General features: G+C 28.6%; 7 protein-coding genes across 7 annotated transcripts; 4 read left to right on the forward strand and 3 right to left on the reverse strand.

The window, feature by feature from the left end:
* Positions 1-3,646: 3,646 nt before the first annotated feature.
* On the forward strand, positions 3,647-4,741 carry GO595_010224 (Kelch motif family protein; the record flags this gene model as incomplete). Its single annotated transcript, XM_067912879.1, has 1 exon — positions 3,647-4,741. One exon carries the CDS (start codon positions 3,647-3,649, stop codon positions 4,739-4,741), a length of 1,095 nt encoding a protein of 364 aa, XP_067768962.1.
* A 2,579-nt stretch (positions 4,742-7,320) lies between these two features.
* GO595_010225 (Clan SC, family S9, unassigned serine peptidase) lies at positions 7,321-8,334 on the forward strand (the record flags this gene model as incomplete). The annotated part of the gene is made up of 1 exon (XM_067912881.1): positions 7,321-8,334. The coding sequence occupies one exon, from the start codon at positions 7,321-7,323 to the stop codon at positions 8,332-8,334; it is 1,014 nt and encodes a 337-aa protein (XP_067768963.1).
* Positions 8,335-8,636: 302 nt separating this feature from the next.
* GO595_010226 (putative ribosome biogenesis protein RLP24) lies at positions 8,637-9,119 on the reverse strand (the record flags this gene model as incomplete). Its single annotated transcript, XM_067912882.1, has 1 exon — positions 8,637-9,119. One exon carries the CDS (start codon positions 9,117-9,119, stop codon positions 8,637-8,639), a length of 483 nt encoding a protein of 160 aa, XP_067768964.1.
* Positions 9,120-9,282: 163 nt separating this feature from the next.
* On the forward strand, positions 9,283-9,567 carry GO595_010227 (uncharacterized protein; the record flags this gene model as incomplete). Its single annotated transcript, XM_067912883.1, has 1 exon — positions 9,283-9,567. The coding sequence occupies one exon, from the start codon at positions 9,283-9,285 to the stop codon at positions 9,565-9,567; it is 285 nt and encodes a 94-aa protein (XP_067768965.1).
* Positions 9,568-9,768: 201 nt separating this feature from the next.
* GO595_010228 (uncharacterized protein) lies at positions 9,769-11,448 on the reverse strand (the record flags this gene model as incomplete). Its single annotated transcript, XM_067912884.1, has 1 exon — positions 9,769-11,448. The coding sequence occupies one exon, from the start codon at positions 11,446-11,448 to the stop codon at positions 9,769-9,771; it is 1,680 nt and encodes a 559-aa protein (XP_067768966.1).
* A 943-nt stretch (positions 11,449-12,391) lies between these two features.
* GO595_010229 (SEL1-like repeat protein) lies at positions 12,392-13,951 on the forward strand (the record flags this gene model as incomplete). The annotated part of the gene is made up of 1 exon (XM_067912885.1): positions 12,392-13,951. The coding sequence occupies one exon, from the start codon at positions 12,392-12,394 to the stop codon at positions 13,949-13,951; it is 1,560 nt and encodes a 519-aa protein (XP_067768967.1).
* Positions 13,952-15,473: 1,522 nt separating this feature from the next.
* On the reverse strand, positions 15,474-16,472 carry GO595_010230 (Auxin Efflux Carrier family protein; the record flags this gene model as incomplete). Its single annotated transcript, XM_067912886.1, has 1 exon — positions 15,474-16,472. One exon carries the CDS (start codon positions 16,470-16,472, stop codon positions 15,474-15,476), a length of 999 nt encoding a protein of 332 aa, XP_067768968.1.
* Between the last annotated feature and the right edge of the window lie 7,901 nt (positions 16,473-24,373).

Below are 24,373 nucleotides of genomic sequence, written 5' to 3' on the forward strand. Positions count from 1 at the left end.
TTGTACAGTGCTTCAGGAATAAATGTTTAGTATTAGTTTTAATGTGTTCAAATTTTCCATTTCTTTTTTATTTTTTTACATGTTAATTTTAATCACGAAAATTATTTTAATCTAGTGTATCTTTTAAATTGTACCTGCATTTAATTAAGAATTCTTTGAAAAATGTGTTGTGAACAAGAGAGGAGTTTTAGAAAAAACTTGAATTAATTTGGAATGAGAACCGCCTTTTTGAAGGAATAAAATAAAAATATATTATTCCACAACTTACTTAATTCTGTAGCCTAATATATGGAAATAGTTTTATTTAGTATAAATATATTTCCTGAATGATGGTCTAATTTTGCTGTAATAAATAAAGTTATCATAATCATTAGTTTCAAATTTTTATGTGTATGATTTGAAGTATATGCATATCTTTCACCTATTAAAATATATTGAAATCTTTTTAACATATCAATAAAAAGAGCAAATCATAATGTAGCATGTCAATAACTCAATCTGCATTGATAATATGTATATTAATTCCATGTTAAAATTGTAAAGTTAAAATGAAATTGCTGATATTGTGCATAGTTATTCCCAGGAAAATATTCTGCATTTAAAAATCTATTTCAAATTTTTAAACTTATTTGCTATAAAATTTATTGAATAAATTAAGGATGCAATAAGATTTCATTATTATAAATCTGAGTGCTGTTGCAGTTTGATTCCTCAGTTTACTTTGTTTGATGGGCTCCTTCCTCATCTTTTTATGTAAAACAAATAATTCACAATAAGCAATGATTAACAAAAACAGAAAAAATATTTTATTACATATCAATATATTATTACTCAAATCCATTGGTCCTCATCTTCTGTTATCAATTTATTAAATTCATTGGCCACTTCTTCGTGATTTCCTCCCGTAGTTGATGACGTATTATTATTTTGATTCGACAACGACTTTTTTTCTGTTGTTTGTTTCTTATTTCTCTTCAACATAATATTACGATTCCGACAATTATCAAAACTATCACAATAGAGCCGCATATAATACCAATTAACAATTCATTTGATTTCGAATTATCTTTTGGTGTAACATCAGTTACAACTAATGTATGAAAGTCATAATAATAACTATAATACGAATAATAATTTTTTAACATTAAATCATATTTTATAGGTCATTAATAATTAATCATTAACGAAAATTTATTGAACAATGAAATTTATACTTTTACAAATGTTTCTTCTTTAAAATCATTTGCAAATGGATCATCTTCGACATAGTTTGTACTAAATACAGACTCAAAATTGTTTATTGAACTTCCTTCCTCATATTGTTTTGACTCTTTATTTTCGTATTCACTTTCATCTCCTGAACTAATCGTTTTATTATTTTTATTGTGGCGAATTACATAAACAATAACAATAACAATTACTATTAAAATTAAAATACAAACTACGATAACAATTATCATATTTGTATTCATATTATTGTTATTTTGTTCCTTTAATGGATTAATTAATGTAAAGAAATTTGAATAAAAATTATAAATTGTTGAATAGTATATAACAGTATAATTATAATAAATTATATTGGTATAAATATAAGTTGCCTTTGAATTAATTATATAAAATGTAATAGTGCTAAAATAAAATGTTTTTTGAATAATTGTTTCTGTAATTGAATATGAGCTATAATAAATAATTGAATTTGTTAATATTAAACCAAATGGAAAAGAATTCGTAAATGTATTAGAATTCGTAAATGCATATGAGTTAGTAAATGAATTCGAACTTGTAAATGTATTTGATTGTGTAAATGAATTCGAAAGTGTGAATGGAATGGACTGAGTGAAAGTGAGTGTTGGCGGAAGACATTCATCAAGAATTGTTCCCTTAACAACAGCTAAATTACCAAATTTGGTACCATTATATGATTCCAGTGTCATAACATATTGAGCTTTAATACCAAAAAAACCCATTCTAATAAATGGTTCTTTTTCCCCTAAAAAATAAATACATTGAAGATTGTTACAAAATTCAAAAGCAAGATGATAAATTGCCTTAACGCTTCTTCCGATTATGATCGATTCTAATTGCGAACAAAAAGAAAAAGTAGAGATTTCAATATTACTAACTTGGTCAGGAATTGTAAAATTTAATAATGAAGTACAATAACCAAATGCACGAGAGTCAATGGATGTAACAGAGACAGGTATTATTATATATCTCAATGAAGTACATGAGCTAAAAGCACCAGAACCAATGGAATTAACGGAGTTCGGAATTATCACATTTTTTAATGAAGTGCAAGAACTAAATGCACTTGAACCAATAGAAGTTAATTGAGGTGGGATTAAAATATTTATTAAATTTGTACATGAAATAAATGCAGATGATTCAATTGATTTTACCGATATTAAAATATTAAGTGTTTCAATTGAATTTCCTGGTGGAAAGCATACGATTGAAGTAACTTCCTTATTATAAACAATTCCGTCATTTTCATAATTAGAATATTTTAGGTTTTCATCAGAAACATTAATAAACACAAGATTTTTGCAGTTTAAAAAGGCTCCGGCTCCAATTGATGTTACTGAGTATGGAATCGTGATATTTTCTAATGAAGAACAGGAAGAAAATGCTTCAAACCCAATTGATGTTACTGAGCTTGGAATTGTGATATTTTCCAATAAAGAACAGGAAGAAAATGCTTCATCCCCAACAGAAATAACTGTATTAGGAATTGTGAAATTTGTAAATGATGAGCATTACAGATTTTTTGGAACAAAGCATTACAATCGTACTTACAGATTGCATTGTTTTTATAACAGTTATCAAACATATATTTTATTTACCATAATGGGCACCATCTACTTTTGTGCTTAACATAATTCATTGGGTCCTTATCTAAAGATCTTAGATTAGCCACATGTTCCTTCACTGATGCTTCTTCCAATGCTAAAGAATTATCTCCCCATTTTACCATACATGTTACATTTTATTCTATTCAACAAATTCTTATCTCTTGTGGTTGTTATTTCATCTTTATCATAACCTTGTAAAGGATCACATAAAAACAAAGACAATTGAGCTGAAGTCATGTCATTATTATCTTAAGACCGTCACTACATTTTGAGAGAAGATAATGCTTAAGTTTCAAGTGATTTTCCAAGTATATGATCATATCATAACTTGGGATACGAAGAAGAATTTTTAACGAATTCCACATTGGTTTAAAATCCCCGTTTCATAAATTCATAACATTAATTAATTTGTTTTACATAATTAAAAATATGATCGAAAGGACATTGTAGGACAAAAGTTCTTTCATACTAATTTTCATAAAGCTTTTGATTTTATTCATTGTGATCTTCACATATAGAATGTTATGTATATTGTTGATTTTTAACATCTAAATCAACTATTTTAGAATGTACATGTTCGAGTTTTTTTATAAGTTTGAGAATGTTTTGAATCATTTTTTAAGAGATTTTAATGAATTTCTTTTTAAATTTTAATGAAGACTTCGCTTTGATAAAACTGCCAAAGTAATCATTGGCGAACGTTAATATCGTTTACACCAAAATCCAGGCAAGGAATGGGGAATGACTTGAGTTCTCCAAATATAGAGCAAAATTTCTCTGATGTTTTCATACCAATGGGTGGTGTTCGTCTTGATAACGAAAAATCGAACGGAGCATACAAGTTAACTATCCCAATTCCTAGAATTCGAAAAAATTATATCGCTAAAACTGCCTTTGCTGGTGTTTGGTCACTTGAACAAACTGAGTCTGTTTCAGTTCCACCTCCACGCACAGGTCAATTCTCTTATCATTATAAAAATAAGAATTGGGCAATCACTGGATTTGGAATTGATAGCAATGCAAACTACTACAACGACATATGGATTCTTGATATCGAATCACACCAATGGACCCAACTCAATACATTTGGCGAAATAATATCACCTCGTTCTGGTTCTCTTGTCACTATTTATGAGGACATCTTATATATATTCGGTGGCGAATCCATGTCCACCTTTTATAATGACTTCTATGCAGTTAATCTCCTAAATGGCCAAACCATCAAAATTATTTCAAATGTAATGCCTACTCCAAGGTGCTCTGGTATATTCGGTTCTTATGATGGGCAACTTTTCCTTTGGGGTGGTTTTAATGGAATTTGGCCATCAGAATTATGTGTATATGACATCGCATCCAATCAATGGAATATCATTCCACAAGAGATTGGCGGACGCTCAAATGTTGCCTACGAAATTGTAGACAATTTCATTTATGGTTATGGCTCATCTAAAACAGGCGGTTTATTAATCATTGATATGTGTGACAAAACTGTATCTATACATCCCACAACTGGTCCAGAGCCATTTCCATCCATCACAGATGGCGCTCTTGTTCATTTTGATGAATATCTAATGTTCATTGGTGGAAAAGCGCCTTCACACACAATGTTTATATATGGGTTAAACTTAAAAAGGTTCCGTTGGTTCGTTTTTCACGTTCTACCTGATGGAACATCGGTTTCGGCTGCAGACGGCACCATAAACGAACTCGGGATGTTCACTTTGCCAAGGATGTATTCAATGGGGGCCGTTTACGACAACAGGAAAAGAGAAATCTTAACGTTCATGGGACACCCCGCATATGACCGTTTAACGCTATCTGTTGTGAATGTTGCTGAGGCTTTGGGATTTTTGCATCTAAGAAGAGATATGTATGAAATTATACAATAATATAAGAAAATAATCTTTTTTATATATGAATCTTTTTGGTTTTGAAAAAAATAATAAAGAATCTGTCTTTTATATATATATTTTTATCATGTTCTTTGTGGCACTAATGATGGAATTTACACATATAAATAAAATGTTTAATTTAAAAGAACATTTTTTTAAGATAATTAAAAAAAGCTGATTCTTAATCAAAAGCGATTTTGAATTTATATCTTGGGTATTAGACCAGATATCAATAAAATTTCGAAATATAAATATCTCGATAAATAAAAAATATTTTATTCAAGTGATAGTTCAAAATATATTTATTACATCTAATTTCAAAATCCATTTTCAATAATTTGGCATATCAATTTTTTTAGAAATATTACTGAGATTAATTTTGCTCGTTCAATTTGTTCATTGTTATATGTAAAATCCTCTAATAAATATTTTTAATGATATTTCTGTTTTTTAATATCGGTTATTTAGAACGATAGCTTTGGTAGACTCTTAAAAATGAATGATAATTCCATGCAAAAAATAGGCTCTTATCAAAAATTGATTTGGAATTTACCTCAAGAAGATTTTGGCGAATTAATCCATTCAACATTAAAAATGTTCGAAGAAACAAATTTTCATTTTTCGCTTAGTATGATTATATGTCAGTTAATATATATTTCTCTATGTTCCCATATGGATAAAATTGATATATATTTCCAATTTATGTTAAAAATCGAAGAACTAAGTCAGAACAAATATAAAATTATGGATTTATTTTATAAATATGTTAAAAAAAAGGTTTCTCAAGAATCACTTTTCATTTTTAACGAAATGATTAAACAAAATATCATTGAACCAAAACATGTAAAAGAGAAGGTTAGTTTACTTTTTGCTCATTACATGAATGATATGGAACTTAAACATATTGGATGGGTATCATTCCGCAAAGAATTTTTCGATAATTATGAAGAACTTTCAAAGAATGATTGGGAACTTCATAAGAAATTAATTGAAGAAGGAGTTAATCCAAATGAAATTGCAAAAATCATTCGAAATGATGAAATCGAAAAACTTCAAGAAATATCATCACAAACGAATTTTGATTTTAATCAAGAAATTGAACCATCACTTTATGAAAGATGTTCATTTGTTAATCAAAGATATGTTACATTAATTGATTATGCAGCATTTTTTTCTGCTATTAAATGTTTTAAGTATTTACTTATGAATGGTGCAAATGTAAGGAACACAAGTAAATATGCAGTTGCAAGTGGAAACATTGAAATCATTCATTTATGTGAACAAAATTATTCACTATTTGATAGCGGACATGAAACTGCAATACAATTTCATCAAAATGATATTTTCCATTATATTTACGAAAATAAAACTAGAGAAATCAAAAATTTTGAAAAATTGGGAATGTTATGTGTTAAATATCAGAATTATGAAATTTTATTATTCCTAATTAAAGAAGGGTTGAAAATAACTGATGTTATTAATACATCAGCAAAAATCGGAAACATATTTCTTTTAAAGGATTTTCTTGAAACGAGTCAAATTCCAAAAAATATTTTGTTATTTGCATCAAAATCAGGAAATGATGAAATTGTTAAATATGTTTTACACCAACAAGGATTTGATATTAATGTTAAAAATATTTAAATATTTTGTTTAGGATTTTAATTAATAATTTGATATTCCATAATGTTATTTGGAAAATATTTTTTATATTTCGTACACCACTTATATTAGCATCATTAAATTGTTATGTTAATATCGTTAAGTTACTTCTTGAACAAGAAGGAATTGATATTAATGCTAAAGATTTTTATTTGTTTTCTTTATTATTTATTTTATTAATTATATATTTCAACGGAATATTTGGAAATTATTTGAATTATTTTTAACAACACTAATGAGAGCATCTCAATTTGGTAGTATCGAAATAGTTAAATTACTTCTCGAAAAAGATGGAATTAATATTAATGCTAAAAGTATATGTTTTCTTGTTTTGATGATTAATTCAATGTATTACTGTTTAAAAATAAAATTTAATTTTTATACAAAATATTTTCTACAGCAATTATGATCGCAGCTCAAAATAGAAATACAGAAATTGTTAAACTGCTTCTTAAACAAAAAGAAATTGATATCAATGTTATAGATGCGTTTTAATTTTATTTAAATTTTGTTTTAATAATTTTGGGATTAAAAATCATTTTTGGTGTTTATTCATTTAATAATGGACATTACTTACAATTGCTAAATCAAAGAATTTAAGTGAGATTTGTGAATTACTTACTGAATAAAAAATATATTCTGTTTTTCTTTAGTTTTAATGTTATATTGACCTTTTTATTTTTTCCTCAATACACTCCCTTTTGGATACCCTTCATTGGAAAAAGCATTCTTCTTACTAAAAGATTGTTATAAAATGATATATGAAGAGATTATTTATCAATTTACATAACATTTAGCATTCCTTTTGATACACATGATGCAAAGATGGCGCTTTGAAATTCTTTTTAAACAATAAAATAAAATTCAAATTTACCCAAAAAACGTTTAAATTTCTCAACAACTTTCCAAATTAAATGCTTGTAAATCTTTTAGATTATGCAAATTGCTCAGCAGTAAATTCAGTTATTCGTCCTCCTCGAGCTGAGTATAATTTAAGCCGTTTACCAACTCGAAGGGATATTAATGGATACGGACCAGTTTTTCGCCAAGGTGTTTCTTTCGAAAACAACAGAGGCCAAAAGATTGTTGGATCTTACTTTGCACCAAATGGAGATATTGCAAATCCTCCATGTGTAATTTATCTTCATGGAAATGCTTCATGTCAATTAGAAGGTTTCTTCCTTCTTCCAATATTTATTCCATTTGGATGCTCCGTTCTTTGCATTGATTGTTCTGGTTCCGGGAATAGTGATGGTGAAGTAATTTCACTTGGTTATTTTGAAAGTGATGATGTTCTTTGCGCAATTAAATTTCTTAGGGAGCGCTATAAAGTCGGAAAGATTGCACTTTGGGGGAGATCGATGGGTGCCGCCACATCATTATTAACAATTGCAAAAGATCCCACGATTTCAGCAGCTGTTGTTGACTCACCATTTGCCTCTCTGCATGATCTCATATATGAAATCGGATGCAATTTGCCATTTCCCAAATTCATGGTCAAAATTTATGTTAATTTTATGCGTTTTAAGATCCGAAAAATTGCTAATTTCAACATAGATGATGTTGAACCCATCAAGTATTCTCCAAATTCCACTGTTCCTCTTTTCTTAATACATGGAGCAAACGATACGTTTATTAATTGCAAACACTCAAGGCGAATTTATGAGGCTTATAGTGGTGAGAAACACATCGAAATTGTTCCTGGAAACCATAACTCAATACGGCCACAAGATGTAATGATTTTGGCCATTCTTCATATTGCAAATCAGCTCGGCATACAAATCGATATCGAAGCAATTCCACCTATAGAAGAGGAAGACAATGCAAATTATCACTTCGAAAACGCAATGGATATGGGCGCGTCAAGAGGAAATAATAATAAGGAACAACTACATGAAGTTCTCGTGAAAAGTGAAGAAATCGATTGATAATAAATGTTTTCATGGTGTGCAAACAATTTGTTTTGTATGTATTTCGTTCATTAGTAATAAAAATAACAAATTCGGTTCTTTTTTGAGATTTAATTAAATTTAATTTTTCACAAGAAAATTCAAAATTAATATATAAAAAGTTGGTAAAATGTTGTAACTCATGTAACTTAATAACATATGTACATAAATTCATATTTAAAATATACTAAATTTTATAAAATCAAGTTATAACTTGATTTTGAATTTTTTTAAAACTTCATAACATGTTCAGATTGAAAAGAATTTATACTTAAATAATTTTATTGATTATTTTGCATGTTTTCTTGCTTTTCTTGTATCCGCTTTTGTCTTCTTTCTTCTAATATCATTGCTTTATGTTCATTGATTTCAGCTTCCGCACGTTGTGTCTGTTCTCTAACAACTTCAGGAACGTGTTCGATAAGATTAATGTTCTGTGCAATATCAAATAATTTCTGTCTTGTTTCAATTGTAGCTGCCGTTCTCATTCTTCTTTCCCAATGTGCAGCTTCACGTTGCTGACGAATTTCATCAATCAAACGAATGGAACGAAGTGTTTGAGCAACAATATTACGGTCATATTTGATTGGACGATTTCTTCTTTGTTCGAAGTCAAACGTTGAATCAACAACCAAATCTTTTCCTTGTGCTGCTCTGTAAGCTTTTGTCCATTTGAATTTACGAGGATTCTTTTTTTTCATCCAAAACTTTCTGCACTTTCCTCGACAGAAACGAAAAGTTTTGCAATCATTACGAACATACATAGTGCCATGGCCCGGCCAGACAGGTCCTCCACAAAATGAGCATTTTTCTACCCTCACCATTTTGCTCGACCAAAATCGATTTTTTTCTAAGGAATCGGCGACATATTATATGAAAAATGCCATTTATTTAAACAAACATTGTCAAAATTCCATTTTGGGAAAAATGGAAAACCAACATATTGTTTTCCGAATTTACAAACCAGAAAATGAAGAGCTAAAGAAATTGTGTCAACCAATTGAAACAGAGCCACGAGAAGCTCTTGAAACAGTTGAAAGACTAATCGAGGATTCAAAAAATCAAGCACCAGACGTTGAAGGTATTGACATTCAGCTTGCTCCACCTCGCCAAGACAACGATATCAAGCGAATTATGCAACCATCAATTGATGAACTCTTAGATGAGACTAAAGCAGCACTTATTGAACTTCGTAAAAGCAAAGCAAAATGAGCCACCAATATTAGCGTCAGACTTTCCTTTCAGATATTACACTGTAAACATAGATTTGGATTTTTCTTTTTTTTCTTCATTACTTTCTGCCAGAAAAAAATTGCCATCACAAAACAACACAATTTGTAATGTCACCTCAAAGCTCCACGATATCTATCGGATAAAATAAACGTTTCTATTTTTTTACATAAACATAAATTTCTATTTCGGAATTGTTTTCATGAATTCGATCAATTCCTTTAAAGAATCCTCATCTTTTACATTCTTTATAATTGACAACAACATTTCTGTCTTCTTCGTAGCGTCGATGTTAATTGCTTTCCACATTTCCAAATAAAATATTTTAATTTCATCGATATAAGCGTAATAATCATTTTTGCAGTCGTCGAACTTCTTTTCGATGATTGCAGCGTCCAAAATAATTTGTTCAGCTTCTTCGCTACCGAATTTTGCGGTCGGCGAAGTGTTTCGTACTTCTTTCAAAGCCTTTAACTTGAAGTACAATGCTGCGTCCTTCATCACATTAATAAATTTTTTGCCCAAAGTTTCGAAAAATTTGTTAATGCAATTTTCGCCGATTTTCGTTTCGAACGAAACTTTTTGTTTTAATTTATTCATTTCTTTTATTATATAATTTCGTAACAAATTAATTATTGACAAAAAAACAGATTTCGCAATGAATTTATCACCGCAAATATTTATAGTTACATTTGAACCAATTGTTCCATATTCGAATGTTTGGATTTCATCTTCTTCAATCGGAACAGAAAAACAATTTTCAAGAATTGTTGTTGAATTAATTCCATTAATTTCAAGTACACATAAATCATTATTTTCAATGTTGTTAATTACGTCGTTATTAACTTTCTTAAATAACCCAAATGGCTTCAAGATAAAACTCTTGTTTTCCATATAATGAGAGTTCGAAAACATTATAAAACAATTTAACGTTCCGCTTTTCCCGATTTTATATGAAAAATCAAATGCGATGCGAGTCAATGAACCATTCGATGGTTGAATAACAGTAGAAAATTGCTCCGATTTATATGATTGACATGGAATTATGACGATTTGGGAATCGTTACGTGGATAATATGTTAATGAGATAGTTGATGAAATTGAAACTTTGGATATTGGATTTTGACTTTCAATAAGGAAATTGAATTTTTGGTTGTTTAAGTCATTTCGAACTTCAACATTTGTTTTCCCTGAATATGTTACCAATTGAATGTGATTCTTTTTGGCCTCGATTTCAAGTTGTTCAATGCGAGATTTTAATTGCGATATTTCGGATTCTGTGACTTTTGGAGCTTTGCCACTTAATAATGATTTGTCTGATTTAGGTTCAATAAATAGAATTCCTACTTGCCCTGTTTGGGATGTAATAAGTGCTGAAATCATATCGGATGAGTATATTAAACCAATTCCGATGTTGGATATATTAAAACCAATTTGAATTGTTGAAACAATTTTGGGAGCATCAAGTAATGCAAGAGAAATTAATACTATAGAACAATCTTCTAATGAAATTAAAAGTTCAGTAAAACCATCGTGATCAAAATCATATGATGAAATTGCTGTAGCTGATGAATCTAATGTTATTGATGAAACATTTTGATCGTCTTTGTTGTAAAGTCGAATAACGGAATCGGAGCACCCCAAAACAATAAACGTCTCCTTATCGTCTTTTGTACGTTGTATTGTGGTGATGCAATTAATAGAGGCAGAAAGACGTGTTACAAGTTGAGCGTTATTACCAATTAAAGTATAAAGGGATCCATCACTACATGAAATATATGGAATATCATTTAAACATGAGATACCTGTAATTGTGGATGAAAGATTAATAAATTGTGAATTTGGTGTAATTAATGAACACATAGAATAAGAAGCTGAAACAAGTGTGGATTTTTGATAACATAAATAAGAAATATTATTTTCAAATGGAGAATCTTTGATTTTTGTTTGTTCACCCTTCCTTGAAAAAGATAAGATTTCGCGATTATTTGACATGATAAAAGAATTCCCATTTGAAATTAAAGCCTCTGAATTACCACTCTCATTGTTACTAACAAAGCGTAGATTTAATGTTTTGTTATCATATCGATAAGATCTTAATTTTCCATCAGAACCAACAATTCCCCATTTTTGCGTTTTATGTCCTGATTTATTAAGTAATGCAAGTCCGCAAGGTTTGATTGATGGTAAATGAAGGATTGGATAATAAGAGAGATTAATTTCCATTTTTTGAAATAGGGTACCCTAATGATAAAGAAAAAATTAATTTTTCTTTAACTAATTTTTATAGAACAGGGTAAACAATCAATCATTAAATATTGAAATATTTATTTCAAATTTAATCTATAGTCTGTTAAAAAAAATCAAATTAATTATTAATATTAATTTTTTTAAACGCAAAATAAACAAATAATACACATGAACATAGGTCAGATTTAGCATGGCTTTTTAACAGTCTTGTTTTAATATTGATAATCACAGTTCAAAACGGATTAATGTATTCATCAGCAAATTGGTTATGACCAAGAAACAGGGGAGCCGTTTAATACAACGTTTGCTGGGAATGGTCGAAAACCTTTTCCATTTTCTTCCGAAGCTAATGCAAATGTTTATGACAGTCCTAAGCAACCTCATTTTTAATATAAAAAATTATATTTCGAATTTTTTGCAAATTGGAAATACATCAAATAACCAATCACAAAGTGATGAAGAAAAATCAGAAGTGCCTCCAGAAGAAATTCCGAAGCAACTTAATTTCATTAATTTTTATTTTGCAAAAATTGGTCCAGAATTCTTAAAAGATCCTATGATAAATTTCGAATCTAACGATCCGAATGATATCTTTGAATATGCGATCAATCTTCAAAGTGAAAAATCAAAAACAAGGCAAGATTTACAATTATCGGCGGAGATAATCAAATTGCTAGCTGAAAATGGCTACGGCGAAGCTCAAATTGCTTATGCCCAGATATTAGAAATTAGCCAAAAATATGAAGAATCCGACATAATTTTTGAAAATTGCAAAGATCTCTCACCAAATGGTATGTACCACTATGGGCGAATTCTCGAACTCAAAGGCAATTACAACAAAGCCCTTGAATATTATCAAAAATCGAATAATCAATTCGCAAATTATCATTACTCTCTTCTTCTCGACCAAATGGAACACAACAACGCTCAAGCCAATCCAGACAGATCTTCTTCAACACTAGTTCATTATGGCATGAATTATTTACTCATTCAAGATTATGAGTCATCTGCCAAACTTTTTAAAGCCGCTTCCGATCTTGACAATACTGAAGCACAATATCAGCTCGGCAAAATGTTATATGAAGGAACTGGTCTCAACCGCAACATCGCACAATCAGCACATTATTTCCAACTTGCAGCAACAAAACATCACACTAAAGCACTCGTATACTATGGGCAACAACTTGAACATGGCAAAGGTATTCCAGTAGATCTTGAAAATGCGGCAATATGTTATCGACAAGCCGCACTTCAAAACGATGCCAAAGCTCAAGTACTCTATGGACAAATGATCGAATATGGGAAACTTTCATCAAGTTTTAGTATTAATCGCCGTTACATTGAAGCCATTTCTAAGAACAACGAAAGCGAGATCTTTAAATGCGAAATGTATTTTGAGTTTGGTAATGATCGCCAAAGTATTATAGCTACAGCACTTAACTATAAAGAAGCGCATAAGAATAATAACATCACATTAATGAATCGATATAAAGAACAACTAATAAAAGGAGAAGAAAAACAATCATCAATATCAAATGCAGCTAAGTATTATCATCTTAGTTCATTACAAAATGATTCCGATGGATTGTTTTTGCTCGGAATGTTAAATGAGTTTGGCGACGGGGTGCCCCAAAACTTTACAAAAGCTGCAGAATGCTATCAAGCTGCTGCAAACTTAGGCCATGATGGAGCTCGGTTTAATCTGTCACGTTTAGTGAAATATGGAGATGGAATTGAGCAAGACCAAAAGAGATATCTTCAATTGATACAAAAAGATTTCGATTTTAATTGCTTTAGACCATTCATAATATACTATAGGAAAATGGCTGAAGATAACAGAAGTTGGGCATTCGCACGATATGGGATTTTACTTCAATATGGAATAGGAATCAAACAAGATGAACATTTGGCGGCTTTATATTATAAATTGGCCGCTGACGAAGGATCTGTAATAGGTTCTGTGCTGTTCGGTCACGCGTTGGAGTATGGCATTGGCGTGACAAAAAGCCAAAAGGTGGCGGAAATGTGGTATAAAAACGCAAACTATGCAAAAATGGCTGAAAGAAAAGGAATTTTGTATGCTATATACGAGTTGCTGAAAAAATACAGTGAATAAAAATATTTATTGTAAAAAATCTAGGTTTTAAAATTCGTCCTTTTTACATCTCAATATTGTCCATCAGATTTTCCTTGAGATTTGGGGTTCTTTATTTAGTATAACTCAAGCATGTGTAGCTTTAAAAAAAGCGGTATTTGAATTGTCACCGCCTGTGTTTATATTTTTTAAATTTGCTGATGAAATATATGTTAAACGGTCGCAAAAATTTACTAGTAAAAAGTGACAGAAATTTCTCTATGTGGTTCTTCCAGCCATATCCACAGAGACAACTCCAATTTAACTTCGAACCAACAATCCGCGAAATAGACGAAAATGAAGAAAGGTGCCACCAACGTTATATTGACTCTTTGACACCTGAAGAACAAGCAAATTTCCAGAAAACAGTTTGTCTTCACTGGATACGTACTTTATGCAATAAAGGTGATCATTGCAAGTTCCTTCATGAAATTGACAGAGATAAAATGACAAAATGTTGGTTTTGGGAAAAATTTCATGAATGCAGTAATTTTGAATGCATTTTCAAGCACGATGATATCGAAATGCACAATGAAAAGTGTAAGTTTTATGTACGTGGTTTTTGCAGACATGGAAATAAATGTAGAAGGAAGCATGTTATGAAGGATTCTATATGTTTGAACTACCTTGCTGGCTTCTGTCCAGATGGTCCTAATTGTATCTTCTCTCATGCCAAGTGGGTTGAAGAAGATAATTAAAATTTGTCAAAATGAACAATAAATACGATATGGATTTCACGAAACTTATTTATTCTGATTAAAGAATGAACATTCGTTATAATAAATTTTTTTTCATCATATTTTATTTTTATTATTTTTGAAATTTCAAAAAGCTTATATAAATTTGTTGTAGAGTGAAAGACTGTCTACCGTGATAAGAATGCCATTCATATAAGCTTTTTTTACAATCAAGTTTAATGAATAAATGCTAAATAATAACATCACATTTCACTAGGGTTGCTTTTGGGGAGTCTGTCGTTTGGGGAATTTTCGTTTTTCACAACTTCTGGTTTGGTACAATTGTAAAAATATTCTGTATTAAATATCTTGGTACAAGGATCATAATACATTTTTTTTTTTCAAGCAATTCTTTGTGGTTGTATGAAATTAGACAGTTTTTCAAGGTTTTATTTTTATATATAGAAAAATTTATCTTTATAGCTAATACAGAAAGCAGAATAACTCCTGGAACAAGAAAGAAAATCATTGGAACCTTGGCATTTCAAGGAGCCTTTGATAAATTTTCTAAAATATGAATTATGTTGAAACATGTTCCCAAAGGAATAGTATCAATTTTTACAAACTTTTAGTAAGCAAGCAAACAACATCATTATTTATTTAATGCATATACAATTCACTAACATATTTCTCAACAGATCAAAAATAACTCTCCCAAAATTCGTGAGCAACTAAAAGACATTTACAACAACGAAGAAAACATTATATTCAAGAGTATTATAGATTTTTATATATATTCTATTTCTAAAATTTATTTCTTTATTTTATTACTCTATAAAAATCCCAAGTGCGTCCAGCACTGCGAACCACGCGATTATAATTGGGATGAAGAAAATATTTGTCCAAAATATCATTGTCGAAGATGCTCCAGTACCAATGTTCGCATTATACGAAAGCAAATACGATGCAACAGCAGTCGGCAATGTCGTGATTACTATTGCCTGTCTCGACTGCCTTCCCGACAAACCCAAAGCTGACGAGAATAGCCCGGTCAACAGTGGCATTATAATATGTCGTGAAACTGCGCAAATGATAAATTGAACCCACGAGCAACTCAACAATGAATGATCGGCTAAAAATGATCCAACACAAAAACAAGAAAGCGCTAAAACACATTGACTCATAATGATAATTAATCGATCAATGAAATAACAAGTTGGGATCCCAACGCCTGCCCAAAAGAAGCCGATGATATAACCGATAATAATCGGATTTTTGATGATGCCAATAATTATGTTTAAGATGATTTTAAAGGAAAATTTTTCTTTTGGCTCGCCTTTTTTAACATGTTCTCGATTATTTGATAGATATGTATTAATGCCTGATAAAATAAGATATATGGGAGCCGCAATTAAATCATTGCACAATGTAATAACTGTAAGAATTTGGTTTTCTGAGGCATCCCAAATGCTATCAAAAATTGGAATACCAATGATAACATAATTAACATATGTAGATGGAAGTGTGGTGGATAGATAATATGCAAGGCGATTTTCATTCTTGAATATAAGGACAAATAACAGAAATACATGTGTGGAAATAATTGCCAACGCACATGCGCCAAATGGCCTAAAATCAATCTTGGAGAGGTCCTGGTAAACTACATTATTGGCAATTAAGGGAACAAAACAAGGTTTGAATATAAATGTATTAATTCTATCAAAAGCATAACTTTTGATAATGCGAAACTTGCGGGCAATAAACCCAATGAAGATAAGTGTAATGACTGCGCATCCAACTGAAATAACGTTGGAGTAATCAACCATTAAATTTTTTGTTTTTCAAGAACCAGAGAGAGACCGTTTAAAAATGTTGGAGGGCATTGAAAAAGTTCAGGATTTCAATCGATGATAGATTTCTTTTTCAGAATAAATGCTGATAAACCAATCATCCATTGAATCAATATCGGCTCACTGAATTTTGATAGAGCAAGTTTTGTTCAGTTTGAATTCAATAAACAAACCAAAAGTTTTGTAAAAAAATTTACAGTAAGAGCACAAACATTAAATAATCAATTAGATATTCTTCTATTGATCAGATGCTTTATGAACGCCTAAAGAAAAATGAAAAATCCAAAAGCATTAAGTTATTAAATGATGAAATAGTTTTTGAAAAAAATGGATCCATATCTACAAGTATACAAAATCCTTAAAAAAAAATTAGAACACATAAAATTATGAATACTCTAAAGATATTCATACCTTTCGATCAAGACTTTGTCAATAAAAAATATCGGTCAAAACATTGGAAATGTGAGATGATTCTTATCGTCAGATCACATGATAAACCGCCTTTTTAAAAAGTAAACTGAAAAAATAAAATTGTTGTTTATGGAGATTCTTATTCAACTTGAGCAAATTATTTTTAATTTAGACAAGGGAAATATTAATTTCTCAGTACAAATATTAAATTTATTTGATGAAAATTTGCAATACACATTTAACATAAGTTATGACTCATAAGCAATATAATTTATTAAGCATTTTGCTTACAAAGTAAAATATCTGTTTCTTTAGCTAAAGAAAGAAATGATCGAAAAATGCTCAAAAATTATTAAACTTTTTCGATGCAATTATCAAAAATTAAATCATAGGAATCATTTTGTCTTCTTGAAAAAAAATGATTGAACAAAATTTAGATGTTTCAAATAAAACAGCAAATATCACATCAAAATATTTTACGCATGACAAAAGTAAAAGCGAAAACAAATGAATACTAAATTATGATTCACTGCCAAAACCATTTTCAAATGATTTTGAAGATTCGAATAAATTTTTTTAATACATTTTGGAAAACATTGAAGAACTTTCAAGTAATGACTATGAACTTCACAAGCAATATGTTAAAGAAGGAGTTAATGCAATTGCAATTGCGAAAATAATTCGAAATGCTGGCATCGAAAACTTTCAAGAAGCATGAACGCGAAATTATTTTAATCAAAAAATTGAACCATTACTTTATGCAAGTTGTTCCTTTATAAAGGAAATCTAGAGGATATATCATTAATTAATTATACAGCATTTTTCAGATCAGTTAAATGCTTTGAACACTTACTTCTGAATGGTGTAAATGTAAATTAAACAGGTAAATATGTAGTTGCAGGTATCAGTAAATTGCAAAAGTATTCTATAACAAAAGGTGTTATATAGAACTCACTGAGTGTTCTTTATGTTCCTTGTGTAGCTTCTCCAAGTTCTACAGCGGGAACTCTTCGAATTTCTTATTATTTCTCAATTTTTTTTTTATCATAAAATCTAATAAAGCAGTCCGGTTTCGGCATAACTTCGAGCTGTGCCGCGTTTTCATATTCCACAACCAAGAATTGTGCAATTATTTCTTTGTGTTTGCAGTGTCCAAAATTGTGTATAACTCACCAACTCTTTGCCCCTCAGTCCAAAATAGTATAAAAATTCTTCCTTAATCAAACTTAAATTATTTCATCTGAAGCCACAAAAATTGAGGTGTAATTACCTTTAAAGTTTTGATGAATATTTCAAATGAATTTGGTTTCGTTGATAATATTGGTGATTGGATCAAACTTTAAACAAAAACAGACACTTTCACCAATTAAAGATAAATCCTTGTGAAGCTTGTTTTCGTCTGTACAAAGCAAAAATCCGCGCTGCTGGAATTAAGTGTTTATTCACGTATGCTAATGCTCACTAAAGAGAGTTTGCTATGTATAACGACGCGTCCGTCTGACCTTATGGCAGGTTGACCCTACTATTATTATCCATATTATTGCTGTTCTTCGGGGTGACCGTAACGGTTTTAACTGTTTGTAAAAGTCTTGACTGATGTCTAACTTTCATTTGTTTTCGTATTTCATCAATACTTTTTCTTTTAATTATTGAATTCATCTTCGTTAAGGTATCTTCTCTTTTCTTTGTTTTGTTCTTATCTAATATAAAAGATCTTTTCTTCTATTATAGATTTATGTTTATTACCTTTTTTGATTGTTTTGTTGGGTTCTGAAATATTGTACTTATTTTCTGCTTCTTTTAATGTAAATTAAACATATTCTTTTCGTTCTTCTTCATTCGTATCTGAAGGTTCTGGAATTAGAGAAAATATCTGAGAAAGGTACTTCTTCTTATGGATTATAATTATCTTCATATATAACATTAAAATCTTCTTCTTCTCTTTCTAAATTAATGTTTAAATTATTGTTAATATTCTTATTTTTATTTTTGTCTTTCTCGTATACTTTATAAAATATTGACATTGATTCTCTCAGTGCTGCAATAACACATCTTTTAGATACTAGATGTATCAACCTTTTATTTCCATTGAATGATCTTTTCGAATCTTTAGTTGTTTGATATGGGATGATACCTAATGATGAGATAATAATTATATAAAGGTCGATTTCTATATTAAGTTTACGTTTGCATAATTCAACATAATCTTTGTATATATCTTCTTTTTCTTTACTTCTAATAACTAAAGTTAATTCTGGATTGTCATCAAGATTCCAAATTGTGCCATACGGGGAATTGACTTCAACTAGAGTCAATTTATTGTTATTGATATACCATATGTCCTGTTTTAATGTTCCAATAGTTTTGTGATCTTTGTCTATTATTTTAGTATTCCTGTTGAATATTATATTATTACCTTTATAATTATTTTCTTTGATTCCTTTGATTATTTCTTCTACTATTGCATTATGTCTTTTAGTAGTTATATTTTCAATTTTAATGCAATCATTAATTCTATGCATTAATGAATCATTTTGATTTAAGTTACATCTGTTACATTTAGGATTTATATTTGGATTATTCTTATTTAGGATTTTATTTGTTGGTAAATTATTGCATCTTGCTAGAATAACGAATTTAATAATATTATTATATGTTGATGCTCTAAAATTAAATAAAAGAAGTTTGAATCCGCTGATTTATCTATTGAACAATAAGTATAAGCTTTAAATGATAATCTTTTAAGGATTGCTGAACGTTACTTTCGTATCATTTTATTTATATATTTCGTGATATTTTATTCATTGATACATTCTTCTATTTCTTCTTCTTCTTTTTTTATTTGTTTTTAACTTGATAAATAATACAATTGTTTTCTTTTTAATTTGGCTTAAAACCTACTTCTAGATTATATAATGATTTTGTTGCTCTACATTGTGTACTATTTGTTTTTTTTTTCAGGATTTCGTATGGTTTTACCTTTCTACTCAGATGGAATTCCAAAATATAGTAAGTTTTCATCTACTTGTATTTTCCTATAATCTAATTCTTTGTACATTGTCATTCTAATAAAATTCCTAATGTTTATATCATTTGATAATAATAAACCTGTAAAGGTTATTAATTGTAATACATAATTTCTTTTTTCAAGTTTTTTATATCTAATAAATTCATCAAGTTTTTTTTATTCTTTAATAATACATAAGCCATTTAACATTTCAATATCTAATTGAGGAGTAATTATTCTTTAAATTGCATCTATTATTTGATTGATTTTTATAGGATAATTGATTATTCATATTATTTTCTGTTTAATTTCATTAATTTTGATTTGTTTTGAGTGTTTTTTACTTTTACGATTTATTGCTATTAGTGTTCCTAAATATTTAATATATTCCATTATTGGATGATTTGGTATTTCTTCATCATTAATAGTAAAACATTCATTTGGAATTGGTCTTTTGTTATCGAAATTTATATAAGATAAAGTCCTATATTTTTGTAAAGCTATTCCAAGTTTAAATATTTTACAAAATTCCTCTACTGTTTTAAGCATATTTCAAGTATTGGTGATAACGGACATCCTTGCCTGACACCTCCATCAATATTAATCCAATCCAATTATTCATTTTTCGATTCTATTCGTGTTTTAATATCTGTATATAAATCTTTAATTGATTTAACAAAATAATCTGGAAATCCTAATTGTTTTAGTGACCAAGTAATAAGTTTATGATATACTGAATCAAAAGCTTTAGCAAAATCTAATGCTGTGATATTAATTGAATCTTTTGATCTGACTGATTGTGCGATTATTTCATTTATGTCAGTAATATGTTCTGTTATACCATTTATATTAGTTTTGATTAATATTCCTAATATTTTTCTATATTTTTACCTTCAAATGAATTAATTATTATTTCATTATCAATATTTTTTAAGGCATCTTTAATTGCTTTTTCTGAATAAGATATGAAATTATTTCTTGTATCTGATTCTTGTAGTTCTCTATATTTAATTATTTTCTCCATATGTGATATTATTTTAAATAATTGATTTTCTTGTATATATTTTCTTCTTAGATTAATATTTCGAATATTATCATTACTGTTTATCTTTTTGTTATTATTTGAACTCAACATATGATTTAATGGAATTTTTAAAGCTTTTCTGATTGTTTTCCTTAATATTGAATTAATCTTACATAAACAAACTTGAAATATTATAATCCATTCTTCTTCTGTTTTATCTTTAGTTTTACATTTTTTAATTGACGGTATAAATTTTATTTTCGAAAGCGTTACTTATTTGTTTGTGAATTTTATTTTTTATATTTTTATTCATCATTGGTAGTCTAATTATATGTGATTCCTGGAATTCATTCACAAATATCCATTCCTTACATTTGTTAAGTAAAATTTCTCAATCATTAATTAATTGATTTCTTGTAACTATTTTGCCTATTGTTATTAAGTTATTGTTATTATTTTTATTAATTTCATTATCTTGATTAGTTTGATTAATTTCTAATTTTTCTGTGTTATTTATATTAGCTTTTTTTAACCTTTTTTCTGATTTTTTATTTTCATGCTTTTTTCTTTTTACTATATTATTATTATTTTTAGATTCGATTTCAATTTCTCCTTTTGTTAGCTTATTTAAATTCTCTTTTATTTCTTCTTCATTACTTTTCATTTTTTCTTCAATTACTTTGATTTTATCTTTATCAGGATAATTAAATACTCTTGATTTAAATTTTACTTGATGCATAGGGATCTTAATATTTTTTTTCTTGAAATATTGTGCGCATGACTATTATGTGAAATTATGTTATTATATGTTTATGCTAATGCTTTTTTTACAAAAATCACATATATATGCTTTATTTTTTCTTAATAATATTTCTGTTGTTGGATTTATATCATACCTTTGAATATAATTTAATACAAATGCCCACATTAATCCAAAATCTATTGTATTCTCATTATAATTGGAATGTCTTTTCACTATATAATTATTAAATGTGTTCTCACAATCTGTAATATTGTTACAATTATGTAAAGCACATGCATATATAGTTTTCGATAAGTTGAAGGTTGTTTATTATCTTTGTCATATTGTTCCCAATAGGTTTTCTTTTTTAATATCAAACCTAAACAATCATAAATTATATTTCCATTTCGTCTTTTACCATTATGTGCCAAGTTTTCATGCCTTTTTTAGTCAGTGACCGCATTGAAAGCTTGATAATCACATTTGTGACAAATAAATGGACCAATGCCTGGAAATTTATGAAAGACTAACATTAAAAAAATGGTTGATATTTTGGTTTCATTCGTTTTATTCGAAAATGAATCTTTGTCAATATTATAATTTTTCTATTTATTATTGATTGTTAATTTTAATTCTGCAGTTGTTCGAACGTTTTTGAGATTTAAATAAGATTCTTCTGGTGTATGTATTATAATTTCATTGTTAATGTAAATGTTATTATTATTATTTGGTGGAATATTATCTTTATATTGATTATAGTTATCTATTTTTTAATTCGTTTGTTGTGATTCTTGTATATTTTGCTTTATTTCATCATTGTTAGCATTTTCTTTTTCATTGTTGTTTGAACCTTTATAATCTTCTTTATTTTTATCTTGAATAAAGTTATAATTTCCGTTCGATACTACTATATCTATATCTTTGTAAATTCAATTAAATTATAATGTTTAAATATTAATTGTTTCATCAGTAAATTTAATTTCTGGTTTTGGTATATTAATCTTATTTTTAAAGAATGAAAATTAGGTAATTGAATATTTGAGTCTTTATCGATTTGATTCATTCTGAAGGTTGGAATATTAATTGTTTCTTTTATAATTTTATAATTTGGTATAATAATATTTTCTTCTACATTTTGAAGATTGAATTTCGATATTAGTACATTAACTTCGGATTTCTGTATAAGATATTTGAGTAATAAAATATTGTTAATTTCTTCTTTAAAATTAAATTTTATAATCTTAACATATTGATCTTCTTGTATAAAGTTAATTTTGGGAATTGATAATTCTTCAATTTCTTTGATTGTTTCTATTTTTGATAATTGAATATTTTCTTTATATTTTTCGATATTAAATTTTGTTATTATCTATCATTTTCTTCTATTATTTTATTAAATTGCGGTATTATGTATTCTCATTAAAATATTATAAAATTTGGGATTTAAATGTTCATATCTTGTTGTGAGTTTATGTTAAAATTTGAGTCGTTGTTTGGGTGTCTTTCTTCATTATCTCCTATAATAGTTCCTAATGTTGAGAATTTATTTTTTTTTTGATTAAATAATAAGAAAACAATCAAGAAAACAGCATTTTCTAAGTATATTGTCATAGTATACATTTGAGTTTGCATGATCAGAAATATGTAGTCCATAGACATCTAAATTGTTTGATTTTATTTTTTCACGAAATGCACATATTATATTAGAAATTGTCCCAGGTTCCTCACTTATTCCTATTGCATTATAATTAATGTCAAGTAGATTAACAATGTTTATATTTTCTAAATTCATGTATGGTGCTAATTCAATTCGTTTTCCTTCGTGAAATTCGTTTAATTGTATAAATAATCCTTCTTCATTGTCATTCTGTCAAGTACAAAAAGGAAACCATAAACAAAATAATAATTTTTTTTCTCATATTATTTTGTATCTCTATCGGTAAGTTATAGATCGTGAATCTTATTTCGTTTCTCATTAGATTTATTTCATCTGCTGTAAGTGTTCTAGGTCTAAATGCTGCATCATCAACTTCTGTTTATGTACTGGTTTCTTCATCATCTGCATAATATTCCTGTTCATTATTTATTATCTTCATTGGATTTCTAATGTTATTTGAATTATGGAGTATTATTGGTGCTGGTTGTGGTTGTGTTTGGAATTTTGGTACTCGATCAAATCGAAATCTGATTTCGGGATTTTGTTCATGATCTGGACTCATATTCTCTCTGAATGGTTCTGGACTGGTGTACGTTGTTTCTGTGTTGCTTGTTGTGTCCTCCGTTGAACTTTCTTCTGCATCCGATCATGATGGCCGGACTCAAAAAATGGTCTTTGTACTATAAAAAATATATCACTGTGTCTCCTGATGTTTCTTGTTTTGAGTTTTGTTTCATATCTCGGAGAGATAATCTGATATGTTCCGAGATTCTCCGAAAATCATCGGAACTTATATGATTCTGCTCCTCTCTCCAGTGGTGCGCTTTTCTTTTGTCTAAATTGCTCAGGTGAAAAAAATAAAAAAAATCCGCGCTGCTGGAATCGAACCGGCGACCCTTTGATGACTACTTTTCTACAGTCAAATGCTCTACCACTGAGCTAAGAGCGGCGCTGAAAACTTAGAGGTATATATTATCATAATATTAAATTTGGAACGATTCGATTTTTTACAACGAGTCAAAATCGATATATATAA

This window comes from Histomonas meleagridis (assembly GCF_020186115.1).
Source record: "Histomonas meleagridis strain 2922-C6/04-10x chromosome Unknown scaffold_61, whole genome shotgun sequence".
In the NCBI taxonomy this organism is placed as follows: Eukaryota; Parabasalia; order Tritrichomonadida; family Dientamoebidae; genus Histomonas; species Histomonas meleagridis.